The 15,332-nt window shown below is 37.6% G+C and overlaps 1 protein-coding gene and 2 long non-coding RNA genes across 5 annotated transcripts; all 3 read left to right on the top strand.

The window, feature by feature from the left end:
* Window positions 1–206: 206 nt before the first annotated feature.
* LOC143303068 (uncharacterized) lies at window positions 207–1,286 on the top strand. The gene is made up of 2 exons (XR_013059065.1): window positions 207–483; window positions 867–1,286. It is a non-coding gene; the product is annotated as an uncharacterized LOC143303068 (long non-coding RNA).
* LOC143303110 (venom protease-like) lies at window positions 1,044–2,241 on the top strand. The gene is made up of 4 exons (XM_076621150.1): window positions 1,044–1,058; window positions 1,354–1,525; window positions 1,597–1,748; window positions 2,077–2,241. Exons 1-4 carry the CDS (start codon window positions 1,044–1,046, stop codon window positions 2,239–2,241), a joined length of 504 nt encoding a protein of 167 aa, XP_076477265.1.
* A 5,328-nt stretch (window positions 2,242–7,569) lies between these two features.
* On the top strand, window positions 7,570–9,699 carry LOC143303021 (uncharacterized). Of its 3 annotated transcripts, XR_013058982.1 has the most exons (7): window positions 7,570–8,175; window positions 8,388–8,483; window positions 8,560–8,839; window positions 8,915–9,183; window positions 9,244–9,340; window positions 9,503–9,607; window positions 9,685–9,699. It is a non-coding gene; the product is annotated as an uncharacterized LOC143303021 (long non-coding RNA). The 3 variants fall into 3 exon arrangements; XR_013058981.1 differs by lacking the exon at window positions 9,685–9,699 and having other exon boundaries at window positions 7,575–8,195; XR_013058980.1 differs by lacking the exon at window positions 9,685–9,699 and having other exon boundaries at window positions 7,576–8,175.
* The last annotated feature ends 5,633 nt before the right edge of the window (window positions 9,700–15,332 follow it).

Raw genomic sequence — 15,332 nt, 5'->3', positions numbered from 1 at the left:
TACTAACTCAACAGAAATCAACGTTAATTTTACAAAAAGAGTTATGGAGCTTTTTAGCGATTTGCACAAATGAAAATTTTGAAGCTTGTCACTGCGACGAGTTTGATCGTTCTAGTGTTATACTAAACAATTTTCAAACATGAAATTACACAGAAACGTATGTCGATGATATTTGTCATTCCTACGATCTATTTCACATAATCGTGCTTCCTGTCTAATGCAAATTCAATTTATAATACGAACTCGGTTTCCTTTATTGTTGTCAGTCTTTCTAAATCGCCACAGTTTTTCGCTCTTTGTTGCAAAACATTGAATCATAGTGTGAACCAAGTTTCTTTTATTAGATTCATTCATTGTTATCAGTCCTGCGTCTTTTCGATTCGTCACTTTTTTATTTTAGGACGATGACTGGCTTCAATATACTGTTCGCATGTTTGGCGTTAATTGTTCTGCATCCATCGGTTCAAGCGGGGCGCACTAAAGGTTTGCACTTTAAGTTGTCTTTTTCCATACTGCAGATTGCAGTACGATCTCGTCACACAGCCTTTATCAGTGAAAAAAGCGAAGTCACGCGTGACCACATAAAATTGAAAGGAACACGTTTGATTTTTTATTTTCGAGATGGTCACGAAGTTAATGGTCACGAAGTTAATGGGAAAATTCCACCTAAGTATTCGCCTCTTCACCGGTTTTGTTTGTGAAAAATGCTTCGTTAACTTCGCGAATATTCCAACGACTCGCTTCACGTAGAAAACAAACGTGATAACCAGGATAATCGTGAAACAACCAGCGAAGACGAATTAATACATCACTCTACTGTCAATTCTCTAAATATAATAACTTCTTTCACTATAAATGTTTTATAGCAACCTCGGATGTGCCCTTGCGTCCACCACACTGTGGTTTCAGCAACGTAACGCATACCAGGGTGGTTGGTGGTAGACCAGCTAAACTTGGTACGTCAATGCCGTTAGCCGCGCTGGAAACACTCGTTCCCGGCCTATCACGAAAATTAAACAGCAGCGGTCACGGAGCGGTCTAGGATGGGTGACCGCTCCGTGAGGCGTTGACGAAGAGGAAGGAGGCGCACCGAAGCCATTTTTCTGGGATTATCCAAGGAGCACGAGGCAGGCAGAAGCCCCCGGGACACAGGACTACCCTGGGAAACACGGATGGATCTGATATTTCTTATAGTCGGGTGGCGGCTGGCCGGTGCCCGCGACACTAGCCAGTTCGCCGATCCGGTGCGGAAATTTTGGAGAAGTTGGTGGCCCCCACGGAGTCCTGTGAGCAATCCCGACGGATCTGATATTGCTGAAACTTCTTACTGTACACATATATTGTATCATAAAGCATGTTCAATTCTTTCTCATACTTTTCGTCATTCGTTTCCTTCACTTTCATTTATTTTCTTATTTTTCAGAGTACATACATCCCATTTGTCTCCCCATAGAGAAATCCCTTCGAAATAAAAACTTTGTGGGCTATAACCCCTTCATTGCTGGATGGGGAGCATTAAACTTTAGTAAGTGATATCAGTTTTATGATAAAATGAAATACTTTCATTCTTAAATATCCTTCCCATTTTCTTTGTAGGTGAATCATATACTAACGCATTAATGGAACTGCAACTGCCAGTGGTTACCAACACCGTATGCGAGAAAGCTTATGAGGATTTTGACATAACTATCACCAATAAAGAAATATGCGCCGGCGGAGACCCTCGAGGTGGAAAGGATGCTTGTGGAGTAATTACATTACAGATTTACTATAAATTATACGGTGTCTGGGGACATGTCAATTCGAATCAACATCAAATCAACGTCTTGAACATGAAAAATAATAGATAAACACAATTTAATAGTTTTGCCCATTTCTCACACATCATTATGGTCTTTAATCTAATTTCCTTCTAATCTTAATTTTTTTCAAAATACATATAATATATACATTCTAAATTGGAATATTTCAATACATAAGTCAATAATAGATTATTACTGTATATAAGTATAATTTCAATACAATTCGATTGAAATATTTCAGTAACTATGATTAAAAATTTAACAATCATTTCAGGCTGACAGCGGAGGACCACTGATGATACCACAGCAATTCACCTACTATCAAATAGGTGTTGTGTCATCTGGTCATGAATGCGGCGTACCTGGTTATCCGGGCATTTACACGAGAGTCACGTCGTACCTCGACGACTTCATTATCCCAGTGTTGCAAAATCACTAGTATCCCATAAATATCATTTTTCGTGCACGAAAAATAAAGTTGGAATGTATTATTGTGGAGATAAGAGGCAGCTCAGATTTATATTGTCTTTTACGTCAAGAATTATAGTCTTAAAATGCTTGAAATGTTACTTTGAAACGACACTAACTTTTTACGTACGCTATATTTGCACGACTTAGATACGTAGAGACGATAAACGAGCATTTATTAAATTTTAACTAATTATATTTAAACTAATTTTGGTAATAGTAAACCAACTTTCTGAGAAGTTCTGTAAATTTTGTTTTGGATGTATTGAGGTGATGTGTCGTGATCGGGTAGGAAGGAAAACTCAGATTCATCGAACGATAAATGTTTATTCACTCTAATGTCAATGAGTACACTTGACGCAGGATTCGCGATTATATTCGGTTCGCGAATGCGCGGTTATAAGATAGAGCTTGGATAGCTACGATTCGAGATGCGCTGCGAGTGCGGACAATGATTGCACGAGATGTCGAGAGCTTAGATAATTATTCGACTCGAACCGTGTAAGTATAACGACCTTGATATGTCGACTCGCGGTAATAGACTGACTTTTTGTCGCGATGCTGCTGCGGAGGAAGACTGCGTTGGGATGTGTCTAAGGATGCGAAGGCGTCGGATTCGTTGAGAAAAGCTTTGGTTCGGAAAGTGAGGAAAATGTACGTTAATGTTTATTGGCTAATTCGTGTTGGTCGTTGGAAAAGGATGCTAGCTGCCCTTGAGAGGGTGTTGCTAGCGGGCAGCATCGTACGTGAGAGATAGCAGATTTCTCGTGCGTCCCCGTGGTAGGTGGTCGACTTCGAGACTGATAAACAAAGACTGTTTGTCTCTTTGGAGGACCTTAGCTAAAATAAATCCTAAGATTTATAGCGGTCCTTAGGCTAGCTGGAAATATTCGGTACGAATGTATCGACATCTGGCAATCATCTTGTCCGCAGGTATAGGGTCTTTGTGTCGTGCGTCATGCGACGTAAACTGTTGGGAAGTTTACTGTCAAGTGCCGCCACAGTACCCCCTTACCAGTGATAACGTTTTATACATTTTTTGATAGATCTTACGTGCTACTTATTTAAAACCTGCCTGGAAATAATCAGGAAAGCGAATTCTCCTGCCCGAGCGCGTGGTATACCGACTTCTTGAGTCGTCTTCGCGTTGCTGTGCCCGCTCGGTGTTTTGCGTAGTTGTGGTTTTAACCGGTATAAACATGTCGTGGGTTCCTGCGCTAGTTTCTAATTGTTGTTGTTCGATGTCGTCAGATACAGTAAAAGCGGGTTTCAACCGATCTAGGGAGACTATTACATTTTTATTATTTATTTCGATGGTAAAAGTCTTTTTTCCACGCTGTATAACCTGGTAAGGTCCGTCGTACGGTGGTTGTAAAGGAACTCCGCTCGCGTCGTGGCGTACAAATACATATGGTGCTGTTTCGAGCTCGCGGAACACGAAGGTTTTCTTCTCGCCGTGTCGCGTAATCGGGTGAGGCCTGATTTTCTCTATTTGCTCTTTTAAACGGTTCGCGAATTTCGTATTGGCCTGTTGCATCGTTGGTGCGAAGAACTCAGTCGGTAATCGTATGTCGGTACCGTAAACCATTTCGGCTGCCGTCGCGTTCAGGTCCTCCTTGAAAGCGGTTCTTATGCCTAATAAAACAATTGGTAGGATTTCTACCCAATTGCTCGTACTGTGACATTTTATTGCTGCCTTTAGTTGTCGGTGTAGGCGCTCTACGATCCCGTTGGACGCGGAGTGATAGGCTGTTGTGCGTAAATGCTTGATGCCAAGCAACCGGCACAGTTCATTGAAGAAGTTTGATTCGAACTGGCGTCCTTGATCGGTCGTTATTTTTAAAGGTACGCCGAACCGAGCTATCCATGTGGAGAGGAGGGTTGAAGCGACGGTTGTTGTCTCCATGTCGGCGATGGGAATGGCTTCGGGCGAACGCGAAAAGCGGTCAATACACGTTGGACAATATCGGTAGCCCTGTGAAAATGGCGTCGCGATAATGTCTATGTGTACGTGTTCGAAACGGCCTGCTAATTCTCCGAATGTTCCGACGGGCGAGGATACGTGCCTGGTGACTTTGCATCGTTGACACGGGATACATTGTCGTGCCCAAGTCCGGCAATCTTTATTTATGGATGGCCAAATGAAACGCGACGTCACCAGTTTTTGCGTTGCGCGTATCCCTGGATGGGAAAGTCGGTGGAGCGAATTAAATACATCGCGTCGCAAGGATTTCGGCACGTACGGTCTTACAATGTTGTTTGATACGTCGCAATATATTTCCGCGTCGTGCTCAGGAAAGCGTATCTTCTTTAATCGTAACGCGGTTGTGTTGGAATTTACGATGTCGCCGAGTTCGTTGTCGTTTTCTTGCGCGACGGCGAGAGTTTGGTGATCCACCGACTTCCCTATCGCGTCGATGCGTGACAGAGCGTCGGCTGCGTTGTTGTCTAGGCCCTTTATGTTTCGAATGTCGGTGGTAAATTGTCCTATGTAGTCTAAATGTCGGAATTGTCGCGGCGAACATTTTTCTAATTTTTGTTTGAACGCGAAGGTGAGAGGTTTATATACATATATATATATATATAGGTCGATATATATTGTAAAGTTTCTGCCTTCTAAGGCGTGTCGAAAATGTTTGACTGCGGTGTATATTGCGAGTAGTTCGCGATCATACGCGCTATATTTTTACTGAGCGGGGGTCAAAGATTTCGTTGCGAATCCTAGCGGTTGTAATTCGTTATTCGCGCGTTGTTGTAATACTGCCCCTATTGCGTAGTCGGACGCGTCTACCGTGAGACTGATCAGGTAGGAGATCCGCGAGTTCTTGTCCGTTACGAATATGCGGCGAGATGCCAAACTGTCGTCGTTTGCCGCATTTACGGACGGCTGGTCCCCTTTCTCGAATTCCGCGAGTAAGGGAGTGTGCACTTCCTCGCGGTTTCTCGGAACTGTGCGCGATAGTAACGCAGCCCGTCTTGCCGCGGCGGATCGCGAGGGCGCGAACGGCGGCGGAATTGTGTACGCGAGCGTGATTGTGCTCGTGCCCTACGGTGTTCATTGCCTTTTTGCTGGGCTACTAGCGCTCGTATCTCGCTCATAAAGGCGTCGATTCGCGCTAACAGCACGGTGACCGAGTTGATGACGGCTGCCATAGCGTCGCCTAATCCGCTGTCCTGGCCAGGTGGGTGGGTTCTCGTAGGTAGATGGCCTGCGCTGGCCGCGACGATCTGCCCTGATTGCCGGGTGGATTCGTAAATGATATCCGCAATTTGTATGCGGGTTTCCGGGTCTTTGATCTGTACAGAGGCTAGGAAGCTCCGTACGCGCGACGGAAGTCGACTTTCCCAGACGATGAGGATGACATCGTCTGTTAACGAATTGACGGCTAGGTTTCTTAAAACGCGGTAAAATTGAGAGGGCTTCCTGTCCCCCATTTGTTCGTTTTCGATTACATGTCGGAGTCTCTTGGCGTCCGACTCTCCGAATCTCTTCATGAGCTCCTTTTTTACGTACGCGTAACGCCCGGTCGCCGGTGAGGCGTCCAATACGTCTCGAATTAATCTCAGGTGCGACTTGTCGAGATTCGCAATGACGGCCTGGTATTTTTTTTGGTCACTCGTGATCCGGAAAGTTTTGAACTGCAATTCCAGCATCTTGAACCACAAGTCAACATCGTCAGGCCAGAACGGTGGCACGCGGAAAGGAGCGTTTATCGGGCGTTTATCGTTGTCCCCGCCGGCCGTCGTACGTTTGGAATGGGCGTTAGTGGTCATTTCGAACTGATTTAGATTAACGGTGTTACGTTTCTCGAGTACTATCACGGTCACCTCTTTGACTGATAACCACGTCGGGGTCACCACTTTGAGGGGATATGTCGTGATAAGGTCGGAAGGAAAACTCAGATTTACTGAACGATAAATGTTTATTCACTCTAATGTCAATGAGTACACTTGATGCAGGATTCGCGATTGTATTCGGTTCGCGAATGCGCGGTTATAAGATAGAGCTTGGATAGCTACGATTCGAGGTACGCTGCGAGTGCGGACAATGATTGCACGAGATGTCGAGAGCTTAGATAATTATTCGGCTCGAACCGTGTAAGTACAACGATCGTGATAAGTCGACTCGCGGTAATAGACTGACTTCTTGTCGCGATGCTGTTGCGGAGGAAGACTCGTTGGGATGTGTCTAGGGATGCGAAGCCATCGGATTCGTTGAGAAAAATTTTGGTTCGGAAAGTGAGGGAAATGTACGTTAATGTTTATTGGCTAATTCGTGTTGGTCGTTGGAAAAGGATGCTAGGTGGGAGAAGGGGGGCTCGAACCGTGTAAGTATAACGATCGTAATATGTCGACTCGCGGTAGTAGACTGATTTTTTGTCGCGATGCTGCTGCGGAGGAAGACTCGTTGGGATGTGTCTAGGGATGGGAAGGCATCGGATTCGTTGAGAAAAGCTTTGCTTCGGAAAGTGAGGGAAATGTACGTTAATGTTTATTGGCTAATTCGTGTTGGTCGTTGGAAAAGGATGCTAGCTGCCCTTGAGAGGGTGTTGCCAGCGGGCAGCATCCTACGAGAGAGACAGCAGATTTCTCGTGTGTCCCCGTGGTAGGTGGTCGACTTCCAGACTGATAAACAAAGACTGTCTGTCTCTTTGGAGGACCTTAGCTAAAATAAATACTAAGATTTATAGCGGTCCTTAGACTAGCTGGAAATATTCGGTACGAATGTATCGACATCTGGCAATTATCTTGTCCGCAGGTATATGGTCTTTGTGTCGTGCGTCACGCGACGTAAACTGTTGGGAAGTTTACTGTCAAGTGCCGCCACAGTATCAAGAGAATAATTAAATATTCCACTTAGATCGTATACTTCTTGTATGTACATACAAAATTTTCCGGCTAATCTAAAACACTTCATAAGATAGAGAGCTTCTGGAAATTCGAACACAGAGAGTGCGTAAAATACAAGATAAGTCTCGTGTCTTTCAAAATTATTTTTTATTCGCTAAAAACGTCCTGTGTACTCATGCAATCACATGCAACCTCGAAATTTCACTTATTTTTTATCACTTTCCAATTCAATACACTGTTTCTGCATTTTTGACTATATATAAGAGAAATTTCAATTCAGCCAAAGGTATACTTACAGATTACAGATTCCTATACGACTCTCAGTAAAAATTTATCCGCACTCCAGATAGTTAAAACTTCTGTCGACCGTATTGACCCATCTGCACTCTTCGTATAACGTCATATCTGTTCAGTGCTGCTGTGTAGGTTTCATTGTGTTACGTCAATTCGTTTGTGACCGTTGCGCGAGTAATGGCGCTTTGCAATGGTGATTTGCAGGAAAACAGTGCAGGATGCGGTGATTCGTTTCTTGTGGTCGGAGGCTATGTTTGATGCCTATATTTATCAAAGATTTAATGCACATTATGGAGAAAGTGTTTTGTCACGAAGTGTGTTCGAATGGGCACAAAAGTTCAAAGAAGATCGCACAAGTGTTATGAAAAAACAGCTGGACGCCCGTCCACATCCACGATGACAACATTGAACGTGCTCATGAACTTATGCTCTATGGAATCGACGAGTGACACTGGATAATGTGGCAAATCAGTTGCAAATCAGCCACGGCTCTGCTTATGCAATAGTGCACGACAGATTTGGGTTTTAAAAAGTTTGTGCGAGATGGATGCCGAAAAAGCTGATGAAAAGGTGAAGACGACGATGCATTCGTGGTTCGCAGCCCAGCCCAAAACATTTTTTAATGAGAAAATACGAAGGTCCTTCAGCAAATGGACAAAGTGTATACAGAAATTGAGTGATTAAATAAAGTGATACATCAAAAAATGATGTATGTCTTTTTTGACAATTGCTTAAAATAAATTCTACACCGACAGAGCGGGTAACTTTTTACTCACCCTCGTAAGACACTTAAATTTCCAATCTATTATGATGAATAAAAGAGCTTATACTATTAAATCTAATTGTATTTTGTTGCATGAGAGTACACGTGTATGTGATGTACATTATCTTTATATCCCCTTGAACGCTTCAATATTGCGCATATATACTATATTTTGTACAGCTTCTATAAAATTTTGTATGTTTGTTTAGGCTGTTAATCTAGAGGCTGGAGTACAAAGAAGTGGCACAATGATGTGGGCTGATGACATTTATAATTATCAAGGAATCACCCCTACATTCGCTCAGGTATATATCGTTGACTATAATGTATTTAACATATATGATTGTTAGAATATTAATAATTAATTTTTAATTCTATCAGAATTTTAATGAAACTGTCCCTTGGGAAGGAAGAACTGATACCTTGATATCAAGGTTTGTACATCCTATATATACGACAAATTTTAGAACATTATATAACGAAGAACCAGATCGTCGTGGCCATGTGATGTGAATAAAAGGAACTTGAATTTGATGATATTTTTATAATGTTAGATAACATAACTAAGTATCTTCACAGTAAGATAGGATGACATGGTTTACATGATCTTAATGTTGTTCACTTGAGCGATGATATTATAAAGAAAAGTGTAATATCACAGGTAGGATGATTCATAATTTAGAACTACTAACTCATGTATGTATTAAAAATTAAAGAAATATATTAAATTTTATAGGATATTTATGTTTAGTAACCAGTAATTCAGAGATTGGTATTCATGGTTACTATAACGAGGCTGTAGAAACGCACCCTTTCTTCTTTGCAAATGGTCCTGTATTTATGTCTAAGCCGAAACTGGAACCTCTGAATAATTTAGATTTATTCTTGTTATTTTCTAAAATACTTATCTACAGTATACCATAAGGAATGATACCGTATCACACCTAATCAAGTGCCTTAAGAAACATCAACAGGATATCACAGTAATCCCTTATCGACTGATATGTAAGTAAAAGTTATGTGTCATTGTTATACACAGTTATTTATGATTTTCTATTAATTCAGTTGTAGCCACTACAATATCTATGACACTGGTAGTAATTATAAGAACAATAATGATGTTCTATAAGAGGAAATGATGATTAGGAACAAAAACTTACAGGTAAGTCAAAGTATATGTTATTTGCCATTTGAAAAGAAAGTTACTAACTTAGAATTTTTTGATAAATAATAATTGTGCAAAATATATTGGATTTCAAATTTGTCAAAAATTGAAATTTAAGAAGCATTGTAATAATATAACATTAATATTTTGATTTTTCAGGAGATATCATGCGGTGGACGCATAATATGTAAAAAATATTAAGCAGCATATGAATTTTCATATTGCGTAGAGATAACAAAATGAATTTTAAAAAATGTCGACATGGTAATAAGAAATAGCATCATGACAAAAAATATATAAACACAGTTTCATTTTTTATAAATAAAAATTTGTTGTTCCAGATTTTGAAATATAGTGAAACGTTTAATTAGTATCTTAATATCTTTAAATAATTATTATTTTAGAATCAATTGTAATTGTATCATACGTACTTTTGAATTCGTGCAAGGAACATATGTAATTTTGAAGTAGTTATTATTAGGAAATTGTTAGACGCGAACAGTATGCGAAAAGTTAGTATGTAGTGTAATAATTATCAATCAAAACACAAGAATTAAATTCTTTAGGAAAAAATTTCCGGAATTTCTTATTTACATGATTATAAAGAAATCCATAATAAGAAGGAGCTGCTTTCTAATACTTCTCTTCCTTGTAATGCCTACTTTAATAATAACGAGGTTCGCCTTTTTGTTTTTAGAGGGATACTGGAAAATTTGAAAGTACAGTACCATTGGGAAGAAAATCACGATATTGAAAACGATATTTGCAAGTAAATTTCCAAAAAATCTGTTTTCAAATTTTCACTTTCTATTTCACATTAAAAGAAAGGGCTGCCTTCTTTTTCTGCAAGACAAAACAAACATTCTGAATCTCGTATCAATGAATGATGTCAATAAGTTATTTTTCTTTTCAGATTGAACAATATTCCAGATTTATTCATAATTTCATACTACGCGAAGAATAGACTTTCATAGGTATATAAAGGAAATATTAAGTATAGGAAAACTCTTTTTCGTTGTAGGTGACATATACTTCATTTATTGCGCGGTTATATGTATTTTTGAACACATATAAATGAGAAACTATTCCTGTGATAAAAAAGGAAGCAGAATTGATATCTTTGAATGACTTTAAATAACGTATATAAACTTATGAACAATCAGTCATCATTAATTCGTATTTTAGGTGTACACACAGATTTATTAAATTTTCCATAAAATGTACTTCCTGTACGAACGTTTTATTCTTCCAAATTTTACGATACTATGTCTCATATAATAACTATATGGATTAAACGTAATATAAATGATCCGAAAATAGACTCGAACGACATTAATTGTCTTTCTATTTATACCAATATCGAGAATACAAGTAAAGCTGGAGCAATAGTATGCAAGAACGGACTATTTATTATTTTAAACCAAATCATAGCATATTCAGAATGCACAGTATTATCATGAAATGTAAATGAATCAGTTGTAAACGAACGATTTTACTGTAAAATCATTGCCTCCTTTTTTCATCTGAAATATAGCAGCAAGTACTCATTCTTTTAATATATAATAAAACGAGATATCTTTATAAAGTCACATATGTCATCACTGGTAACTGTTGTCTTGTATGACACCAAATATACCGTTAGTATGGAATGATATTTTTATGAAGATATACTTTAATGATAGATTTTATGAATGAAACGTTATATAAGAAAAATTATCTCTTGTTATTCTATGAAGTGTAGTAGCTAATGAAGATTAATTTTACGAAGTATTAGAGCAAAAGAGAATTAAAAAATTAAAAAGATCTAAATAAGATTGTTCGTGTGGCTTAATTATCTCAATTCTGGTACACCACTTGTTACATTCCAACTAATTAGCGCTAAACAATAACTTGCAAATATTAAAGATATTAACACCTTAATATTAACACCTAAAGGTTTTCAGGAAATTGTATAATATTTGATTATTGTATATCTAGTCATTGATTGATAAAATTTCTTGTATAAGCATAGATCGAGGTTGACGTCATACGCAGATTGCATTACAGGTATCGTTTTAATTTATTTTATGGCTAGAATCATTTGAATATTATACGAATAATTATTTCCATTCGAACGATTAATAAATCACGTACCTATATAAGATATATTATGAAAAAGACGTGACGAAACAAAAAAATATTGGGAATTCCGTTGTCATTAATTCCGTTGCTTCCTAAGATATTTGCTCGATTCCGGGAACGTGGCAACGAAGGGAATTCCATTCGTAGGAAAATACGGAGCATCCGTGGCTAGAATATGGCAAAGAAGAGATTGATTCCCGAAAAAAGAGTAACGATGTGTCAGTCTCTCTCTCGAGTGCGTATATATTATATACAGAGATGTACGACATACTGTTAACGTATGATAGCGCGAGCGTGAAGTATCACTGTTGGAGCATTGCGAAATTTTCGTAAAAATGGGCATCGTTGAGTGGCATCTCTTAGTTAACCATCAAGCGTACAAGTAGAAGATTCTTAAGATTTACGTGATTGATTTCTGATAATTCGGTGCCTACAAATCAATGACTTTTAAGATGAATTATAGTTGCACACGCAAACACGAGCAGTTTTCACCGCAAAGGTTACTTTTATGTAATGTTGTACGCGCGAAAGTTTTCATTTCTGTTACCACGCTATTGCTGTTTTGTAAATTTTAGTAGCACAACTATCGGTAATGTGCGATAAAACATGCTATATAATAGATAATTGTAAGTGAAATGACAAGGCGATGGTATAAATAGGTACTTCGACGAAAGTTGGTACAAGTATATCTACGATTCTCAGGAGTGGTGAGGTAAGTAGGAACGAAATATACAATAAGAATTGAATTTATATAGAGTATTTTGTTATAAATCTTCCTATGTACCTATAGAAACGTGTTTAATATTTTCGAGTATACGAGTTAAAGAAAGATGATGCGCAGACGCGAAGTTTAGTCAGCAATAATATTTAAAATCTCTAAAATATATTGTACACATTTATTTGCTAATAAGCTCAATGAAATTAAACTGTGACTGTGTTTCCAATAATGTCTTCGATGTATTGCTCGCCATTATGTCGGATTAACAGCTCTAAGTGATCGACCTTAATCACTAAATGGCGGCCGTGATTCAGTGGTATAGCTTTACATATGACGGACATCGCAGGCGCTTATAAGACGTCTATTGTGAAACGTTTCCAATAGCACCGTTTATGTGATGGTGAAATCTGAATATATATATCGCTGAAATATATATCGCTTATCACTTGAGTCTGACACGATCGTTTTTAAATAGAATCACAATTTTTTATTCTTTACAAAATCAGTCTATAAAGATTATGTGCAAATAAAATAGATAAATAGATAAATGGTTGTACAAACTTATAAAACAGATATTACAAGTATATCTAAATAAATGATATATTTATAAATTGTAATATTTGATCTAAAGTTTAAATAAATAAAAGAGATACTCGTGACTTATAATAAAAGTATTTTTTTTCAATTTTTAAACAAAGCAAAAGTGGATAACAATTTTTCAAAATGTAAAAATCAACACAATGGTTGGTTTCTTTAATTCATCAATAACGTTTAAAGTTAATTAATGTCCAGAGTGGTTTGTACATTTTGTATTTCGCCGTATTTCAACGTTCGATGTGTAAATAGAATTTGATGCCTGAAATATCGAAAAAATAATTAAATCCGATCGTTCCGTCGAATTTGCAAATTGTATACTCGTGTAAAATCGAGTGCGCTTGTGTATGCTGATACGAAAAGTGGCGGTATATTTTTCTTTTTTCGATTATCGTTATCACTTTTTGTGTGGAAAAATTAATTCCGCGAAATGGAAGTGCGATCAATACGGCTTATCACGAAATAATAGCACAACGACGGTACATATTGGTATTGACGTCAACTTCACAAAATTTCTCGAGTATCGCGGTCGACTATTTGGGTTAAGAATTCATTTTCAAGATTTCCAGTGTACATTTTAATAACCATATTTCATATTGCATGTTGCGGTCCGAGAAAAATCCGCAGTTAACATTTTGCTAATCCCTGCTGCTTTTAAAGACCATAAGTAGTCGTCCGTAAGGTTTAAAAGATTTCGAGTAGATTTGTATTACGTATTTTATCTTCTAAAAGGGTCGTGTTTAATTAATTGAAAATAACGAAACTGTAATGGGACATTATTATCAAATATTAAACGTGGTTCCATTGGGTACTTTTATGGTCTTTGCGAGATATATATACATTATACGTTGCTATTAGCAACGCGTAGCGATGAACGATGGATCGTTATCTCGTCTCTGTTGTGTACATATCAGTAATGCACAGTACTCGTACTAAATATCTTACAAATTCCATACAGATTTTCAGATTAGTTTCGAATAATACCAACACGACCATGATAGTCACAGTACAGTATTAAATAGTGCCACTATGCATAATACACTCCTAAAATGTTTCTACAAATATATTTGTCCGAATATTTTTGTCAGCTACTATATCCTAACAGCGATTTATTAAACAATATATAGATTTAAAAAAGAATATATAACGACATTACTTGTTTAGGCTAGATTGGTTTAACTTGTATAGTTTTAATAACTGTGTAAGATCAAACAAGAACTTATCGTTAGTTTGGCGAGATTTGATTACACGAAGCAACATAATTGCTTTGAAACTCAGGACAGAAAACAATGTCAACCGGTAGACGCGTTTATCTGGTGAACGTGTAACGAGTGAATAATAGATAGCGACAATCACGCGAACGCTAGTTACAGCTGACTTGGCTTACATTGTAGCATTCAAACTAGAGTATACGAGCCGTAAGCGCTATTGAAAGTTCAAAGGCCGACTAGTGAGCTTCATCCCATCTCATTTTTTAATCAGGCGATGGATCGACGAATCGTATTGATTTCGAGGATTATTATAGTTCTGTGGCAATCTTAAAGCGTGGTTTGTCTAATCTTGTCTCGTTAGCTACAGACTCTTTGGCGAGCAGCCTGAAACTTGATCCAGTTTCGAGAAAATGAAAAATTCGTTTCTTCTCTTTGCTTCCCTGTTCCTTCTTTCCTCCTTTTTCCCTTTTTACATCGCTTTGTTTTACATCGCAATTTACATTTAGTTGTAAAGTTTGAATCTCCTCGATATTGAAGATGTTGAAGCTGCAAGTATGTATTTCATTTTAATCCATTCGAGACCGAGATTTAACTGTAAGACGATACCTAGGTGTCGGTATGATCTGAATGTTTAGTTAGAATGATTCTGCGTTTTACTCTCTCCAGGGTATCCTTTTCATACTTTGATTTTAAATCGATGACAATCTTAAATAGTATGCTTCATATTTTTAAAATATAAAATTATATACTATGTTATTCTATAATGTATTATGTACAGTTATATATATATATATATATATATATATATATATATATATATAATAATTCTATATTGAAAAAAATATGAAGTTAACATGATATATACATTACTACATAAGTTATATATAAAATATGTATATTATACCCTTGCCTACTGACTGATATGAATTTCTTTCGGTCTCGAATGCGTTAAAAGAGAGCGCAAAGAAGTCGAAATTACTTATTGTAATTAGTAAAACGACCTGAGAGGCAGACAGATACAAGAAAGAAGGAATATTATATTAGCGGCATTATCATGTTTTTGCTCTCTTTAAGTCTTTCATCGAGACAGACAATCAAACAGGTATTAATCGATCAATTTCTCCAAGCTGATAAATTGATGTTTATATATAAGAAGTGTTATGTGTTAATCTGTCTAAATGTTTAAAAGGTGTTATAAATTAAATGTTGTTAAACGATACGTAATTGCCTTTTGATCGTAAATTTTACTATCAAGGGGTCTTTTATGTATGCGTAATCATTGTGAATTATAACAATTTATGTGATCGATATTAAAGGTGTTTAAAAGCATGTATTTTTTTCTATA

The sequence above is a fragment of the Bombus vancouverensis genome, chromosome 8 (genome assembly GCF_051014615.1).
Source record: "Bombus vancouverensis nearcticus chromosome 8, iyBomVanc1_principal, whole genome shotgun sequence".
Taxonomy (NCBI): domain Eukaryota; kingdom Metazoa; phylum Arthropoda; class Insecta; order Hymenoptera; family Apidae; genus Bombus; species Bombus vancouverensis.
The sequence above is the reverse complement of the archived record's forward strand: the minus strand, read 5'-3'. Positions and strand labels throughout refer to the sequence as shown.